The following is a 12977-nucleotide window of genomic DNA, read 5'->3' on the forward strand; positions in this document are numbered from 1 at the left end:
TAGAGGCTCTGGTGAACACCTGCTTGGTCTTAGACTCTGTGCCCTGGGGAATCTTGGGCTCACGTTCCAGTCCATCCGCAGCAGTCTGCTATTGGGTTCACTACCTTGCGCTGCGCCCCTGCCTCCAGCAGGGTGCAGTTGTTACCTGGCCACAGGTGACCTGACAACATAGAATGAAATGAAATACGTTATTGTCTTTTGTTTCCTATGATGCAGGAAAAACTGTTGTCATTTTGATTCCATACAATCTGAATAGGACGACAATTCTCCGGCATCCAGCAGTAAATTTAATGTTGCAGACAATGTATGAGAAATTTGGTTCAATTTTCTGAAGGCAAATAAGCTGTTCACTTGGGAAGGGAAAAAGAAGGTTATAACAGATTAATGAACAAATAAATGTCCCATCCAAAACTCAAATCACCTGGCATTCTGGTATCAGGATAGAATATTCAATAAGCTACACAAGCCAAATCTCTTAATAATTTTAATATTTAATACCATTTTTTTTTTAAATCAAGTAATTCTGTGAGCTGAAGCAAATTGTTGACAATAAAACAAACAATTACCAGAATATTTTATATATATTAAATATAAAGAGGCAAAAATATAGTAATGAGAAATCAGACAATTGTGAAGGAATTATTTCTCTCCGGACTGTCTGACCTTCCGGCTCTTCAACTTCCTCTCTTTCTCTTCTTCCTTCTCATCTACCTTCTGACATTAATCTGGAATTTGCTGATCATTGCCCTCATAGTCACCGACTCTCACCTCCATGTTCCTATGTATTTCTTCCTTGGGAACCTGGCCAGTTTGGACCTCTGTTTTTCCTCAGTCACCGTCCCACGAATGTTATTTGACCTTCATACGGAGAGGAGGAAGATTGCCATGACAGCTTGTATGACCCAACTCTTCTTCTTTGTAGTTTTTGGCATCTCTGATTCTCTTCTTCTGGCAGTCATGTCCTATGACCGATATACCGCCATTTGTCAGCCATTACATTACATACAGATCATGAGTTGGAGAGTCTGTGTACTGTTGATGTATCTTGTGTGGTGTCTCGGTTTTTTCAGTGCTTTCATTCATACATTTTATGTCTTAAAATTAACATTTTGTGGTTCAAACATTATAGAAGGTTTCTTCTGTGACCTTCCCCAGTTGTTTTTGATCTCCTGCAGTGACACCTTCATCAACATTCTGCTCATCTTTGTGGTAGGTGGCTCCGTTGGAGTTGGGTGTCTAATAATGACCTTCCTGTCCTATGTCTTTATATTTAAAGCTGCACTTCAAATGAAAGTTAAGGGCAATAGAAGTAAAGTTTTTTCTACTTGCACCTCTCATCTGACAGTGGTCTCTATGTTTTATGGCTCTGCTTTTTTAAATTATTTTCAGCCAAGTGCTAGTCATCATGTTCTTGGTGCCAAAGTGGCTCCCGTCTTTTTCCCAGTCATTGTTCCGCTCCTCAATCCTCTAATTTACAGCCTAAGGAACCAGGACTTCAGAATGACATTCCAAAATGTTTTAAGGAAGTTTGTCTATACAATGAATTCATCTAAAAAATATTAATTCCAAAATACTGCAGTTTTTTATGGTTTTTATAGAAAATAAATTAGAGAGCTGTTTGTTTTATGAATAAATGAAATAGATTTGGTAGCATTGCTGAAATAAATTGATATATAAAATAGACAGTGTAAAAAATTGTAAGCTCTAACGAGCAGGGCCCTCTAGTTCCTCCTGTTTTGTAACTCTTTTGTCTCCCCTCACATTGTAAAGCGCTGCACAAACTGTTGGCGCTATATAAATCCTGTGTAATAATAATAATAATAAAAAAACCCTTCCTCTGATTTGGATGTACATACCCATAAATGAAACCCGAGAGTGTGCACTTTCAGCCCACATCCATTATATAACTATAGCTTGAATATGTTTTGGTAAATACCTGAAAACAACTAAAATCGTAACTGTCTTCAACTATTCATGGACCTAACTGTATATCTCTGTTACATAAAGGTTTAGCAAAAAAAAAAAAAAAATAACTAGGAAATATACAGTATATAAGAAAAATGAGTACACCCCTCATTTTTGGAAAATATTTTATTATGTCATTTCATGTAACAACACTGAAGAAATGACACTTTGCTACAATGTAAAGTAGTGAGTGTACAGCTTGTATAACAGTGTAAATTTACTGTCCCCTCAAAATAACTCAACACACAGCCATTAATGTCTAAACCGCTGGCAACAAATGTGAGTACAGTGAAAGGTGAAAATGTCCAAATTGGGCCCAAATTGTCAATATTTTGTGTGGCCACCATTATTTACCAGAACTGCCTTAACCCTTTTGGTCATGGAGTTCACCAGAGCTTGCCACTGGAGTCCTCTTCCACTCCTCCGTGGTGACATCACAGAGCTGGTGGATGTTAGAGACCTTGCGCTCCTCCACCTTCCATTTGAGGATGCCCCACAAATGCTCAGTAGGGTTTAGGTCTGGAGACATGCTTGGCCAGTCCATCACCTTTACCCTCAGCTTCTTTAGCAAGGCAGTGGTCATCTTGGGGGTGTGTTTGGGGTCTATCATGTTGGACTACTGTCCTGCTCCCCAGTCTCCGAAGGGAGGGGATCATGCTCTGCTTCAGTATGTCACAGTAAATTTTGGAATTCATGGTTCCCTCAATGAACTGTAGCTCTCCAGTGCCGGCAGCACTCATGCAGCCCCAGACCATGACACTCCCACCACCATGCTTGACTGTAGACAAGACAAACATGTTCTTGTACTCCTTACCTGGTTGCTGCCACACACGCTTGATACCATATGAACCAAATAAGTTTATCTCATCAGACCACAGGACATGGTTCCAGTAATCCATGTCCTTAGTCTGCTTGTCTTCAGCAAACTGTTTGCAGGCTTTCTTGTGCATCATCTTTAGAAGAGGCTTTCTTCTGGGATGACAGCCATGCAGACCAATTTGATGCAGTGTGCGGCGTATGGTCTGAGCACTGACCGGCTGACCCCCCACCCCTTCAACCTCTGCAGCAATGCTGGCAGCACTCATACGTCTATTTCCCAAAGAAAATCTCTGGATAGGACGCTGAGCACATGCACCATGGTGAAGCCTGTTCTGAGTGGAACCTGTCCTGTTAAACCGCTGTATGGTCTTGGCCACCGTGCTGCAGCTCAGTTTCAGGGTCTTGTCAATCTTCTTATAGCCTAGGCCATCTTCATGTAGAGCAACAATTCTTTTTTAGATCCTCAGAGTTCTTTGTCATGAGGTGCCATGTTGAACTTCCAGTGACCAGTATGAGAGAGTGAGAGCGGTAAAAAAAAGTTACCACACCTGTTCCTTATTCACACCTGAGACCTTGTAACACTAATGAGTCACATGACACCGGGGAGGGAAAATGGCTAATTGGGCTCAATTTTGACATTTTCACTTAGGCGTGTACTAACTTTTGTTGCCAGCAGTTTAGACATTAATGGCTGTGTGTTGAGTTATTTTGAGGGGACAGTAAATTTACACTGTTATACAAGCTGTACACTCACTACTTTACATTGTAGCAAAGTCTCATTTCTTCAGTGTTGTCACATGAAAAGATATAATAAAATATTTACAAAAATGTAAGGGGTGTACTCACTTTTGTGGGCTACTGTATATAAGAAAAGCCCAATGTGATAATTATCCCAACACCCGAGATTCTTCACAGTGACTCTTCTATTAGTCCACATCTTCAGCACTTGTACTCAAAAGGTGTGGATGCACACTCACCAGAGATGTTAGACCCCTTTTTACAGGTAGGTTAATTTGCGCTTTTTGCCCTCAAAGCCTCTTAACACCTTGGAAATCACCTTCAATATCTTCCTCCATTTTAGATGGTAGTTCACTTATATGATATCCAAACAGAAGACAGGATTTACAGTAAAATCTCATTGTGCAGCATTTATTAAGAATAATGAACCAATAAAATATCAATGGTTACACTAACAGTACATGTATGGGTGCCTGGAACTGATACCAGTGCATGCAGTGTGTGTGGGTAAACTCTGCTTTGCTGAGCTTGTCTAAGCCAGGGTGCATTACACATTGGCTTTGACAGGCACAGTGGAGCAGAGTTTACCCAGTGCCCACACACACTGTATACACTGGTTCCGGTTCCAGGCACCCATACATTAAAGGGTTAATGTTGTTTTCATGCTGTATATTCTTCTCTATTTAGGCTTAGTAATATTGTCTGGTGGTGGCATTGCCTTCCACCAGGGGGCTTCATCTAACCAGTTTAATCCTCTTCCCCTCATGTAAGTCATATCCCAACTTGGGTCTGGGCCAAAAGAATCAAAGGCTACTTTGTCTCCCAGACAAAGCCCCTCGATCATATTCTTATGACATTCATCATTTGCACCATCCCTGGGAAAAGGATTACTGCTTCCCATAGTCTCTGTCCAGCCGGCTAAATTGGAAACTCAAGGGTTAACATAGTAATAATTAGTATTATTATCGCACCCCTGAACTCTGCACTCTGTACATAATGCATCCTCGAACTCTGCACGTAGCGCACCCCTGAACCCAGCACTCTGTACATAATGCATCCTCAAACTCTGCACGTAGCGCACCCCTGAACCCTGCACTCTGTACATAATGCATCCTCGAACTCTGCACGTAGCGAACCCCTGAACCCAGCACTCTGTACATAATGCATCCTCGAACTCTGCACGTAGCGCACCCCTGAACTCTGCACTCTGTACATAATGCATCCTCGAACTCTGCACGTAGCGCACCCCTGAACCCTGCACTCTGTACATAATGCATCCTCAAACTCTGCACGTAGCACACCCCTGAACCCAGCACTCTGTATATAATGCATACTCGAACTCTGCACGTAGCGCACCCCTGAACTCTGAACTCTGTACATAATGCATCCTCAAACTCTGCACGTAGCGCACCCCTGAACTCTGCACTCTGTACATAATGAATCCTTGAACTCTGCACGTAGCGCACCCCTGAACCCTGCACTCTGTACATAATGCATCCTCAAACTCTGCACGTAGCACACCCCTGAACCCTGCACTCTGTGCATACTGCATCCTCGAACTCTGCACGTAGCGCACCCCTGAACTCTGCACTCTGTACATAATGCATCCTCGAACTCTGCATGTAGCGCACCCCTGAACTCTGCACTCTGTACATAATGCATTCTTGAACTCTGAACGTAACGCACCCATGAACTCTGCACTCTGTGTGTAGCGCACCCCTAAACTCTGAACTTTGTACATAATGCATCCTCGAACTCTGCACATAGCGCACCCCTGAACTCTGCACTCTGTATGCAATGCACTCCTGGTATTTATTGCCCCTTTAAGAGCCTCCCACTGTTAGTAAAATATGACCACAATCACTATTTGATGCAGCTTTAAAGGTTGAGTGTGGGAGGGAAGGGGGTTTTGAGGAGGTCGTGGTTGAGTTCCTGCACCTATATTTAAAGCCCTGACCACCACAAACATACAGCCAATATAATTATGAACTATCTTCAGTGTAAAGAAGAACAAGGGGTCCTGGAAGTGATGGTTTGGCCCCCACAGAGTCCTGATTTCACCATCATGGAGTATGTCTGGGATGAAGAGACAGAAGGATTGGAGGCAGCCGACATCCATAGAAGATCCGTGCTTAGTTCTCCAAGATATTCGGAACAACCGACCTGCCGAATTCCTTCAAAAACTGTGTGCAAGTCTACCTAGGCGAATAAATGCTGTTTTAAAGGCAAAGGGTGGTCACACCAAATACTGATTAGATTTGGATTTATTTTCTGTTCATTTACTTTCCATTTTGTTAATTGATAATAAAAAATAAACTATTAACACTTCCATTTCTGAAAGCATTCCTCATTTAGAGCATTTTTCACACCTGCCTAAAACTTTTGCACAGTACTGTATATGAATTGCTGTACAATCTTTGGAGTCATTTTCCAAAGGCTGGGCTCTATAAATTACATGAATATAATTATTATTTAACATTATTTAATATATAATTATTATTTAACCACTTGCCGACCGTCCGCTGCAGATATACTGTGGCAGGCTGGCTCGGCTGCGCAAACCGCTTTACCTGTACGGCGGTTTGCGGTAGCGCTCCTGGGGGTTAGCGCACACCGTCGTAGGTGCATGCCGACCCCCACTAGGCAGCGAGGATGGGTCACAGGGTCAGCGGCCGCGATTCCCACCGAGCACCCGCGATCGCTCCCCGCTGAGAGAGAACGATGGTCTGCTGTTTAAACACAGCTGACCGATGTTCTCCCTGAAATGAGTGCCGGTGATCCTCCTATTTAGAATCACAGGTCTCTGTGTTCATTTCACAAGTCCCTCCCCAATACAGTTAGAAAACACACCCCTAGGCTGACACTTAACCCTTTGATCACTCCTGAGTTAACCCCTTCCCTGCCAGTGTCATTATTACAGTGACAGTGCATATTTTTAGCACTTATTACTGTAGTAATGTCACTGGTCCCCCCAAAAGTGTCAAAAATGTCAGTTAGGGGTCCGATCTGTCCCGCTAAAAATCACTGATTGCCGCCATTACTAGTAAAAAAATAAATAAAAATGACATAAATCTTTCCCCTAGTTTGTAGACGTGATTACTTTTGTGCAAACCAAACAAAATACGCTTATTGGGATTTTTGTTTTTACCAAAAATATGTAGCAGAATACAAATTGGCCTAAAATGATGAAAAAATTTGATTTTAAATGTTTTTTTTTTTTTTTTTTTCGGGAATGTTATCTAGCAGAAAGTGAAAAATACTGTGTGTTTTTTCAGAATTGTCGCTTTTTTTTGTTTATAGCGCAAATAATAAAAATCGCAGAGGTGATCAAATACCACCAAAAGAAAGCTCTGTTTGTGGAAAAAAAACGACATAAATTTTCTTTGGGCACAGTGTCGCACGACTGTGCAATTGTCCGTTAAAGTAACACATTGCCGAATCACAAAAAATGGCCTGGTCATGAAGGGGGAAAATCTTCCGGTCCAGAAGCGGTTAAAGAAAGCTTAAAATTATATGTATTTTATTTTTTATGCGGTAGAATTAACTGCCATTTAAATATTTTCTGTCACACTGTATTTGTACAACGGTCTTTCAAACATAATTCTTTTGGGGGAAAAATACACTTTAATGAATTAAAAAAAAAAAAAAACACTAAAGTTAGCCCAATTTTTTTCTGTAAGGCGAAAGATGATTTTACGCTGATATACAGAAGATACGAAACATGTAATGCGTTAAAATTGTGAACGTTCATGGAATGGCAACAAATTACGATACTGAAAATCTCCATAGAGGCATAGAGGCAAGTGGGGGGCTATCTTGCCCTCACTTGACTTCCTTCTCAGACATCTGAGGGATCAGATCTGCTCAAGGCTTACTGATGACTCAGGTAAGCTCGGAGATGACCAGGAATTGGTGGGAGAGCACCTCTCCCACCGTCTCTAAATGTGATTCCATGGCAAATTTGCGGGTGGGACCACTTGTATCGGATGCAGAATCGCCCACAGTACAAAATAATACCAGGGTTATGGCAGCTAGCTACTGCCATAACAACGGTATTTAACGTTGAAGTAATAATGTAAATGTACTGTGGGAGGTCGGCAAGTGGATCAGATAGCCAATATTTTTCATGGAAATCTATGTTTAATAGAATATCTATTTTAAAGAAATAGAGAGAATAGAGAATAATTGCCATACCATAAACACCTTCATTTTCCACCATTATTACATTTCCGGAATTACTACTGCAAATTAGTAGAAAGGGAAGTAAATTCTGCTGTACCCTTATGGGAGTCAATTTCTCTTTTAATTCCCTCATTTCATGATCAATATCAGTTAATCTGCTTCTTTTTTATCGACCAACAGACTCACGAATTTAATGCCAGCCTCATTAAAGTGTCTAAACCAGAGAGATAGGTGTTGGGCGCTACTGGCCGGAAGGGAGATCCACCAAAAAAGGCACAAGGGGTGTCCAATAAGTCCTCTTTATGAACTATCCAGATGGCCAAATACCAGGCAGCACTGGCGGTAAAACTCGGGAAATCCCGCTGGCAACAATAAGAGAGAGGGCAGGCGCCATATGTATTAAGCCAAAAATTTATTGCACGGTAAAACAATGTAGTGACTTACACTGAAAAAAGCACCAGTCTGCAATCCATGTCAAAGCGTCTATTCCTCACTGAACCGGTCATCCTCCGGCCCGGAAGTGATGTCATAGGAAGCTAGTCCACGGGGCTGGTTAGACCGGAAGCCGCAATGGAACGCAGGATGGAACGATGGATGTACCTCTTCTGCCCATGGTAGACATAATTTCCGCCCGGGGGGCCATGGGAGGTGATCCCACGTCGCTTCCGCCTGGGACCCTGAACCCGACGTCACTCCGGGACGCCGGTGTGTTATGGCTGTATGGCGCCATCTGTATAGGGGCGGTCATCACTCCTCTATGTAGTTAGATGTAGTGCGTGGGATGTGTTGCAGCGACCAGGCATGTCCTGGTGGCAGAAGGGTGCAGGTAACATCAGGTGTTACGAATCTGAGATCAATTGAGAAAGTCCCCACCAATCCCATTGAGGACCCACCCCCTGTTTTTCTCCCATTGTGGTGGTATATAAAGGGGGTCCCCTTTGTGGGCAACCGCTTGTTGTATGGCATTTTCAGGAGGGTCTTGGGAGACCCAGGCATCATGCGATTCGGCCTCCCTTATGCTTGGATCTGGCTGTTTATTATTTATTTTTTCACTCATGCTAAGGTGCATATAATATCTTATGCCTGCCATTGGTAAGAGTTTGTCTGTTGTATACCATTGCTAGGTGGACTGGCTTTATTTACAGTTTTGAAAACTGTGTTTTAACATGGTATTGTACTTTTCCCTTTCCCTATTTTTTTTAACTTTCTTTCTTGTCTCCCCCTTTCCTTCCCCCCTCCCCTTTTTGTTTTCTTTTCTTTTATTCCTTTTTTTTTGTCCATTTCTTGTATATCAACAGCTTGAGTTAACAGACCTTCTCCCTTGCAATCAGGAGTTGATTTGATACTCTCCCAGCCAGGCAGCACCTTTTGTGGGAACCTGAGGCATTGGATGCATACTCTTTATGGTCCTTCCCCTAGCTGGGACACAGCCAACAATGTTTGCTCTTCTTTTTTTTTCCCCCCATATTTATGATAGGTATTCAACTATCTCTTATCAGGCTTACTTTAGTTGGTTTTGTTGTGTTTTTTTTTTCCCTTTGGATTTATAGGCACACTGTATCTTCTCCACGTTTGTTCATATACATGTGTATTTTTTCTGTGTATTGTTTATATGTTTCCTTTTTTTTCTTTGTATGTATATATTAAATACATTGATGAAATATATGGGGCATTAAAGCCCTGAGGAAGCGGAATGGCTCTACAGCGAAACATGTTGGCTTCTTCTATCTGCTAAATGATCTCTGTTTGATGTCATTATATGTATTAATTCTACAGGGATCCTCTTACCGTGAGCCTGCTTTGGATTAGCTCATGTATATGCTCTTGTATGTTTATTAAAAATATATATTTGTACTTTGTAATGAATATTGTTGTACTAGTCTTATATATCATTTGGGGGTTACTGTCTAAAGGCCTATTTTTTGAGGGGGTTTGGGGGTACACATCTTTCCTTTCTTTCTTTTCTTCCTCTCCTTTTCTTCATGGTTCTGGGCTGTATTACAGGTACAAACAAAAAAATAACAAACACAAATGGGGCATTGCTGCAATTGTCAGAAGGAGAATTTATTTCGGGTTGGTCTGGTAGTAACATAAATATACAGCTACATTTAAAAACCTTTTTTTTTTAAACTATTTTAGGCCAGTATTCATTTGATAATAAAAAAAAAAAAAAACAGGAGATATTTATTACAATTTACCACCAAGTGAAAGCCCAATTTGTCCTGAATGCATAAAGTAGCTGTGATGATATGTACAGTTTTACTAACACATGTCAAAGTTGCAAAATTGTGCTTAGACATTTAGATTTGTTTTACCCACAGCCATGAAAAGGCTAAACTTCTAAGAAGTTCCAGAAAGTCCCATATTTTATTAATAACAAATTCATTGGGTAGTAGGACAACATAGCTTGTCTCATGATTATTACCTAAAAACAAATGACCCCTTTCACACATCTACACATTCTTCTTTATAAGGTCAGAGGACCTTAAGGAGGTCCTCTGAACCTTAACCCCAAGTTACTGTCCTCTGACAGTAACCCCAGGTTACTGTGCTCTGCAGTGGCATCATGGGACCCCAATTTGCAGGCAGTGCGGGGCATGGGACATCTGCTTTGAGCCCAACAACAATTATTGGGCGCTGGGCAGCTACTCCTTTTCCAGCATTAAAGATGGCCCTGCCTCAGAACCAACATCTGAATCAAGTAATGTCTGTGCATCCTCAAGCAGCAAGTGGCTGACGCTGTGTTCAAATAATTCAGCTGACTCCTCCATGTCCTCCTTCAGAGGACCTGAAGGAGAACAGGCCACGTCTACCATACCTGTGCTCTGACTGAAGAAACATCTAAAATTTCTCAACAGGTAAGATTTCCCCTTTGCATTACTCTTAGCGATCATTGTGCTAAAAAGAAAAGGTAAAAGGAAATCCAAAAAGATATAACTGATCATGGAAAAAGAAGTAAGCAGAAACCTTCACATGCGTTGTATGGGAATTCCTCTTCCAGGGACAGCTGTGTAAGTTGTTGTTATCACTTTAGAGAAATGAGCTCTCACTTCAGGCTATGTTCTTGGGAAAGAACGTGATGAGAAGTCTTCCAAATGCACATATTTATGTCAATGCAGTGTCTTTGAGGTTTGCACGCTAAGATCCTCAGCTTGAATCCCAACAATAATATTACTTGAATAGAGTTTTCATGTTCTGTGCCTGTGTAAGTTTTCTCTGGATACTCAGGCTTCCTCCCACACTCCAAAGACACACTGGTAGGTTAGTTGGCTCCTGACTAAAGTTGCCCTAGTATGTATATGTATGTATGTAAGATAGGGTCTTTACAATGAAAGTTCCTAGAGGACGGGGACTGATGTGATTATTCAATATATAAAGCACCATGTAAATTTTCGGCACTGTATAAATCTGGGAGAGACCATCTTCTGTGCCACCGATTGATCTTTGGACTACTGTTGCTGCCCAGTATATGGGAAAGCGTTTTAGACCTTTTGGTCACAATTATGAGTTGAGTGGCTGCTGATGTCTTTGGTGGATGGGCTGGACCCTCACTGACACCTGCATGTTCTGGCTTGGATGCAAATCCTCATCACAGTGGCTTACATATTGTTTCCCGTGATATGCTCATTCAAGGACTTTTACAGACATATAATATTGATTGGTTATGTATGCTGGATTGTTTTTGAATTAAAGGCTCTGTGTTAAATAAATAAATAAAACTTCTGTATTCCGTGTCTTTCTAATTTCTAGAAAAGAAGATTTTGTTAATGTAAATTCTTTATTTTGGTTGGAGCACGGAAGATTTTCAAAAAATTGAGAAATGCTTTTCTGATGTCCTGGTTTCTCAGACTGTATATCAGAGGATTGAGGAGAGGAACAATTATGGAGTAAAAGACGGACACCACTTTGTCAGCAGCTAAATGGGTATTTGGGCGAAAATAATTAAATATAGAAGAGAAATAAAAAACAAAGAGTGCTGTCAGATGAGAGGTACAAGTGGAGAAAACTTTACTTCTTTGACCTTTACCTTGTATTTTCAGGACAGTTCTGAATATATAGACATAGGGCAGGATGGTCAGAATCAGAGACCCAGCTCCAAGGAAGCCACCCAAGAGAAATACGAGCATAATATTGATGTAGATGTCACTGCAGGTGATTTGAAATAACTGTGACAGGTCACAGAAGAAGCTTTCTATAATTTCTGATCTACAGAAAGTTAAATTTAAGGCATTAAGTGTGTGAACTAAAGAATAGGTAATACCAAGACACCACACAGTTGATGCCAACTGTACACAGACTTTCCAACTCATGATCTGTGTGTAATGTAATGGCTGACAAATGGCGGTATATCGATCATAGGACATGACAGCCAACAGAAAGATCTCAGAGCTGGCAAATATTATAAAGAAGAAGACTTGGGTTATACAAGCTGGTATGGTAATCTTTCTTCTCTTGGTGAGAAGGTCAAACAACATTCGTGGGACGGTGACCGAGGAACTACAGAGGTCCAAACTGGCCAGGTTCCCAAGGAAGAAATACATAGGAACATGGAGGTGAGAGTCGGTGACTATGAGGACAATGATCAGCAAATTCCAGATTAATGTCAGAAGGTAGATGAGAAGGAAGAAGAGAAAGAGAGGGAGTTGAAGACCCGGAAAGTCAGACAGTCCGGAGAGAAAAAGTTCATTCAAAATTGTCTGATTTCTCATCCCAATATATATATATTTTTATATTAATTTACGTTGATTTTTTTTATTCATTTTCTTATAATTTTTTTTATTTCTACTTTATCATGATGAGAGAAACCAATAAATAAGTCACCTTTTCAGATCATTGTAGCACTTTAGGACAATCTAAATGATCAAATGTATTCCTTAAAAAAAAAAAAAAAGAATTTGGAGCAGAAAACATCAGACAGTTTCTGTAGAAGAAAGAAAGAAAGAAGGGAAGAAAGAAAAAGAAAAAAAAATTAAAATGTGATCCTGCAATCATAAGCCAGTTTCTTATTACAATGAGCCAAATGTTATAATTCTTTTTACTTTGGCTGAAACATCAAAGTTCCTGCAGAATACATAAAGAAACGTATAATTTCGGTGAGTTTTTTCTGCAGAATGGGAAATAAAAAGATGACTTTGGTCATTTAAATATTTACAGTATTTCTTGAATGCTGTCTAAAACTGCTCATCCCCCCCCCCCCTAGTGGATACAATGACCCCTCAGTCACTCTCTCTTCCCCTCCTTTCCTTTTGCATCTTTCCCCTAGCCTTGGTCCT

General features: G+C 40.9%; 2 protein-coding genes across 2 annotated transcripts; one reads left to right on the plus strand and one right to left on the minus strand.

The window, feature by feature from the left end:
- Positions 1-612: 612 nt before the first annotated feature.
- Positions 613-1563, plus strand: LOC309558376 (olfactory receptor 5B12-like; the record flags this gene model as incomplete). Its single annotated transcript, XM_082261452.1, has 1 exon — positions 613-1563. The coding sequence occupies one exon, from the start codon at positions 613-615 to the stop codon at positions 1561-1563; it is 951 nt and encodes a 316-aa protein (XP_082117578.1).
- A 9905-nt stretch (positions 1564-11468) lies between these two features.
- LOC309558377 (olfactory receptor 5B12-like) lies at positions 11469-12413 on the minus strand (the record flags this gene model as incomplete). Its single annotated transcript, XM_082261453.1, has 1 exon — positions 11469-12413. The coding sequence occupies one exon, from the start codon at positions 12411-12413 to the stop codon at positions 11469-11471; it is 945 nt and encodes a 314-aa protein (XP_082117579.1).
- Between the last annotated feature and the right edge of the window lie 564 nt (positions 12414-12977).

This window comes from Pelophylax lessonae, assembly GCF_965119305.1.
Source record: "Pelophylax lessonae genome assembly, chromosome: 6".
NCBI lineage: Eukaryota > Metazoa > Chordata > Amphibia > Anura > Ranidae > Pelophylax > Pelophylax lessonae.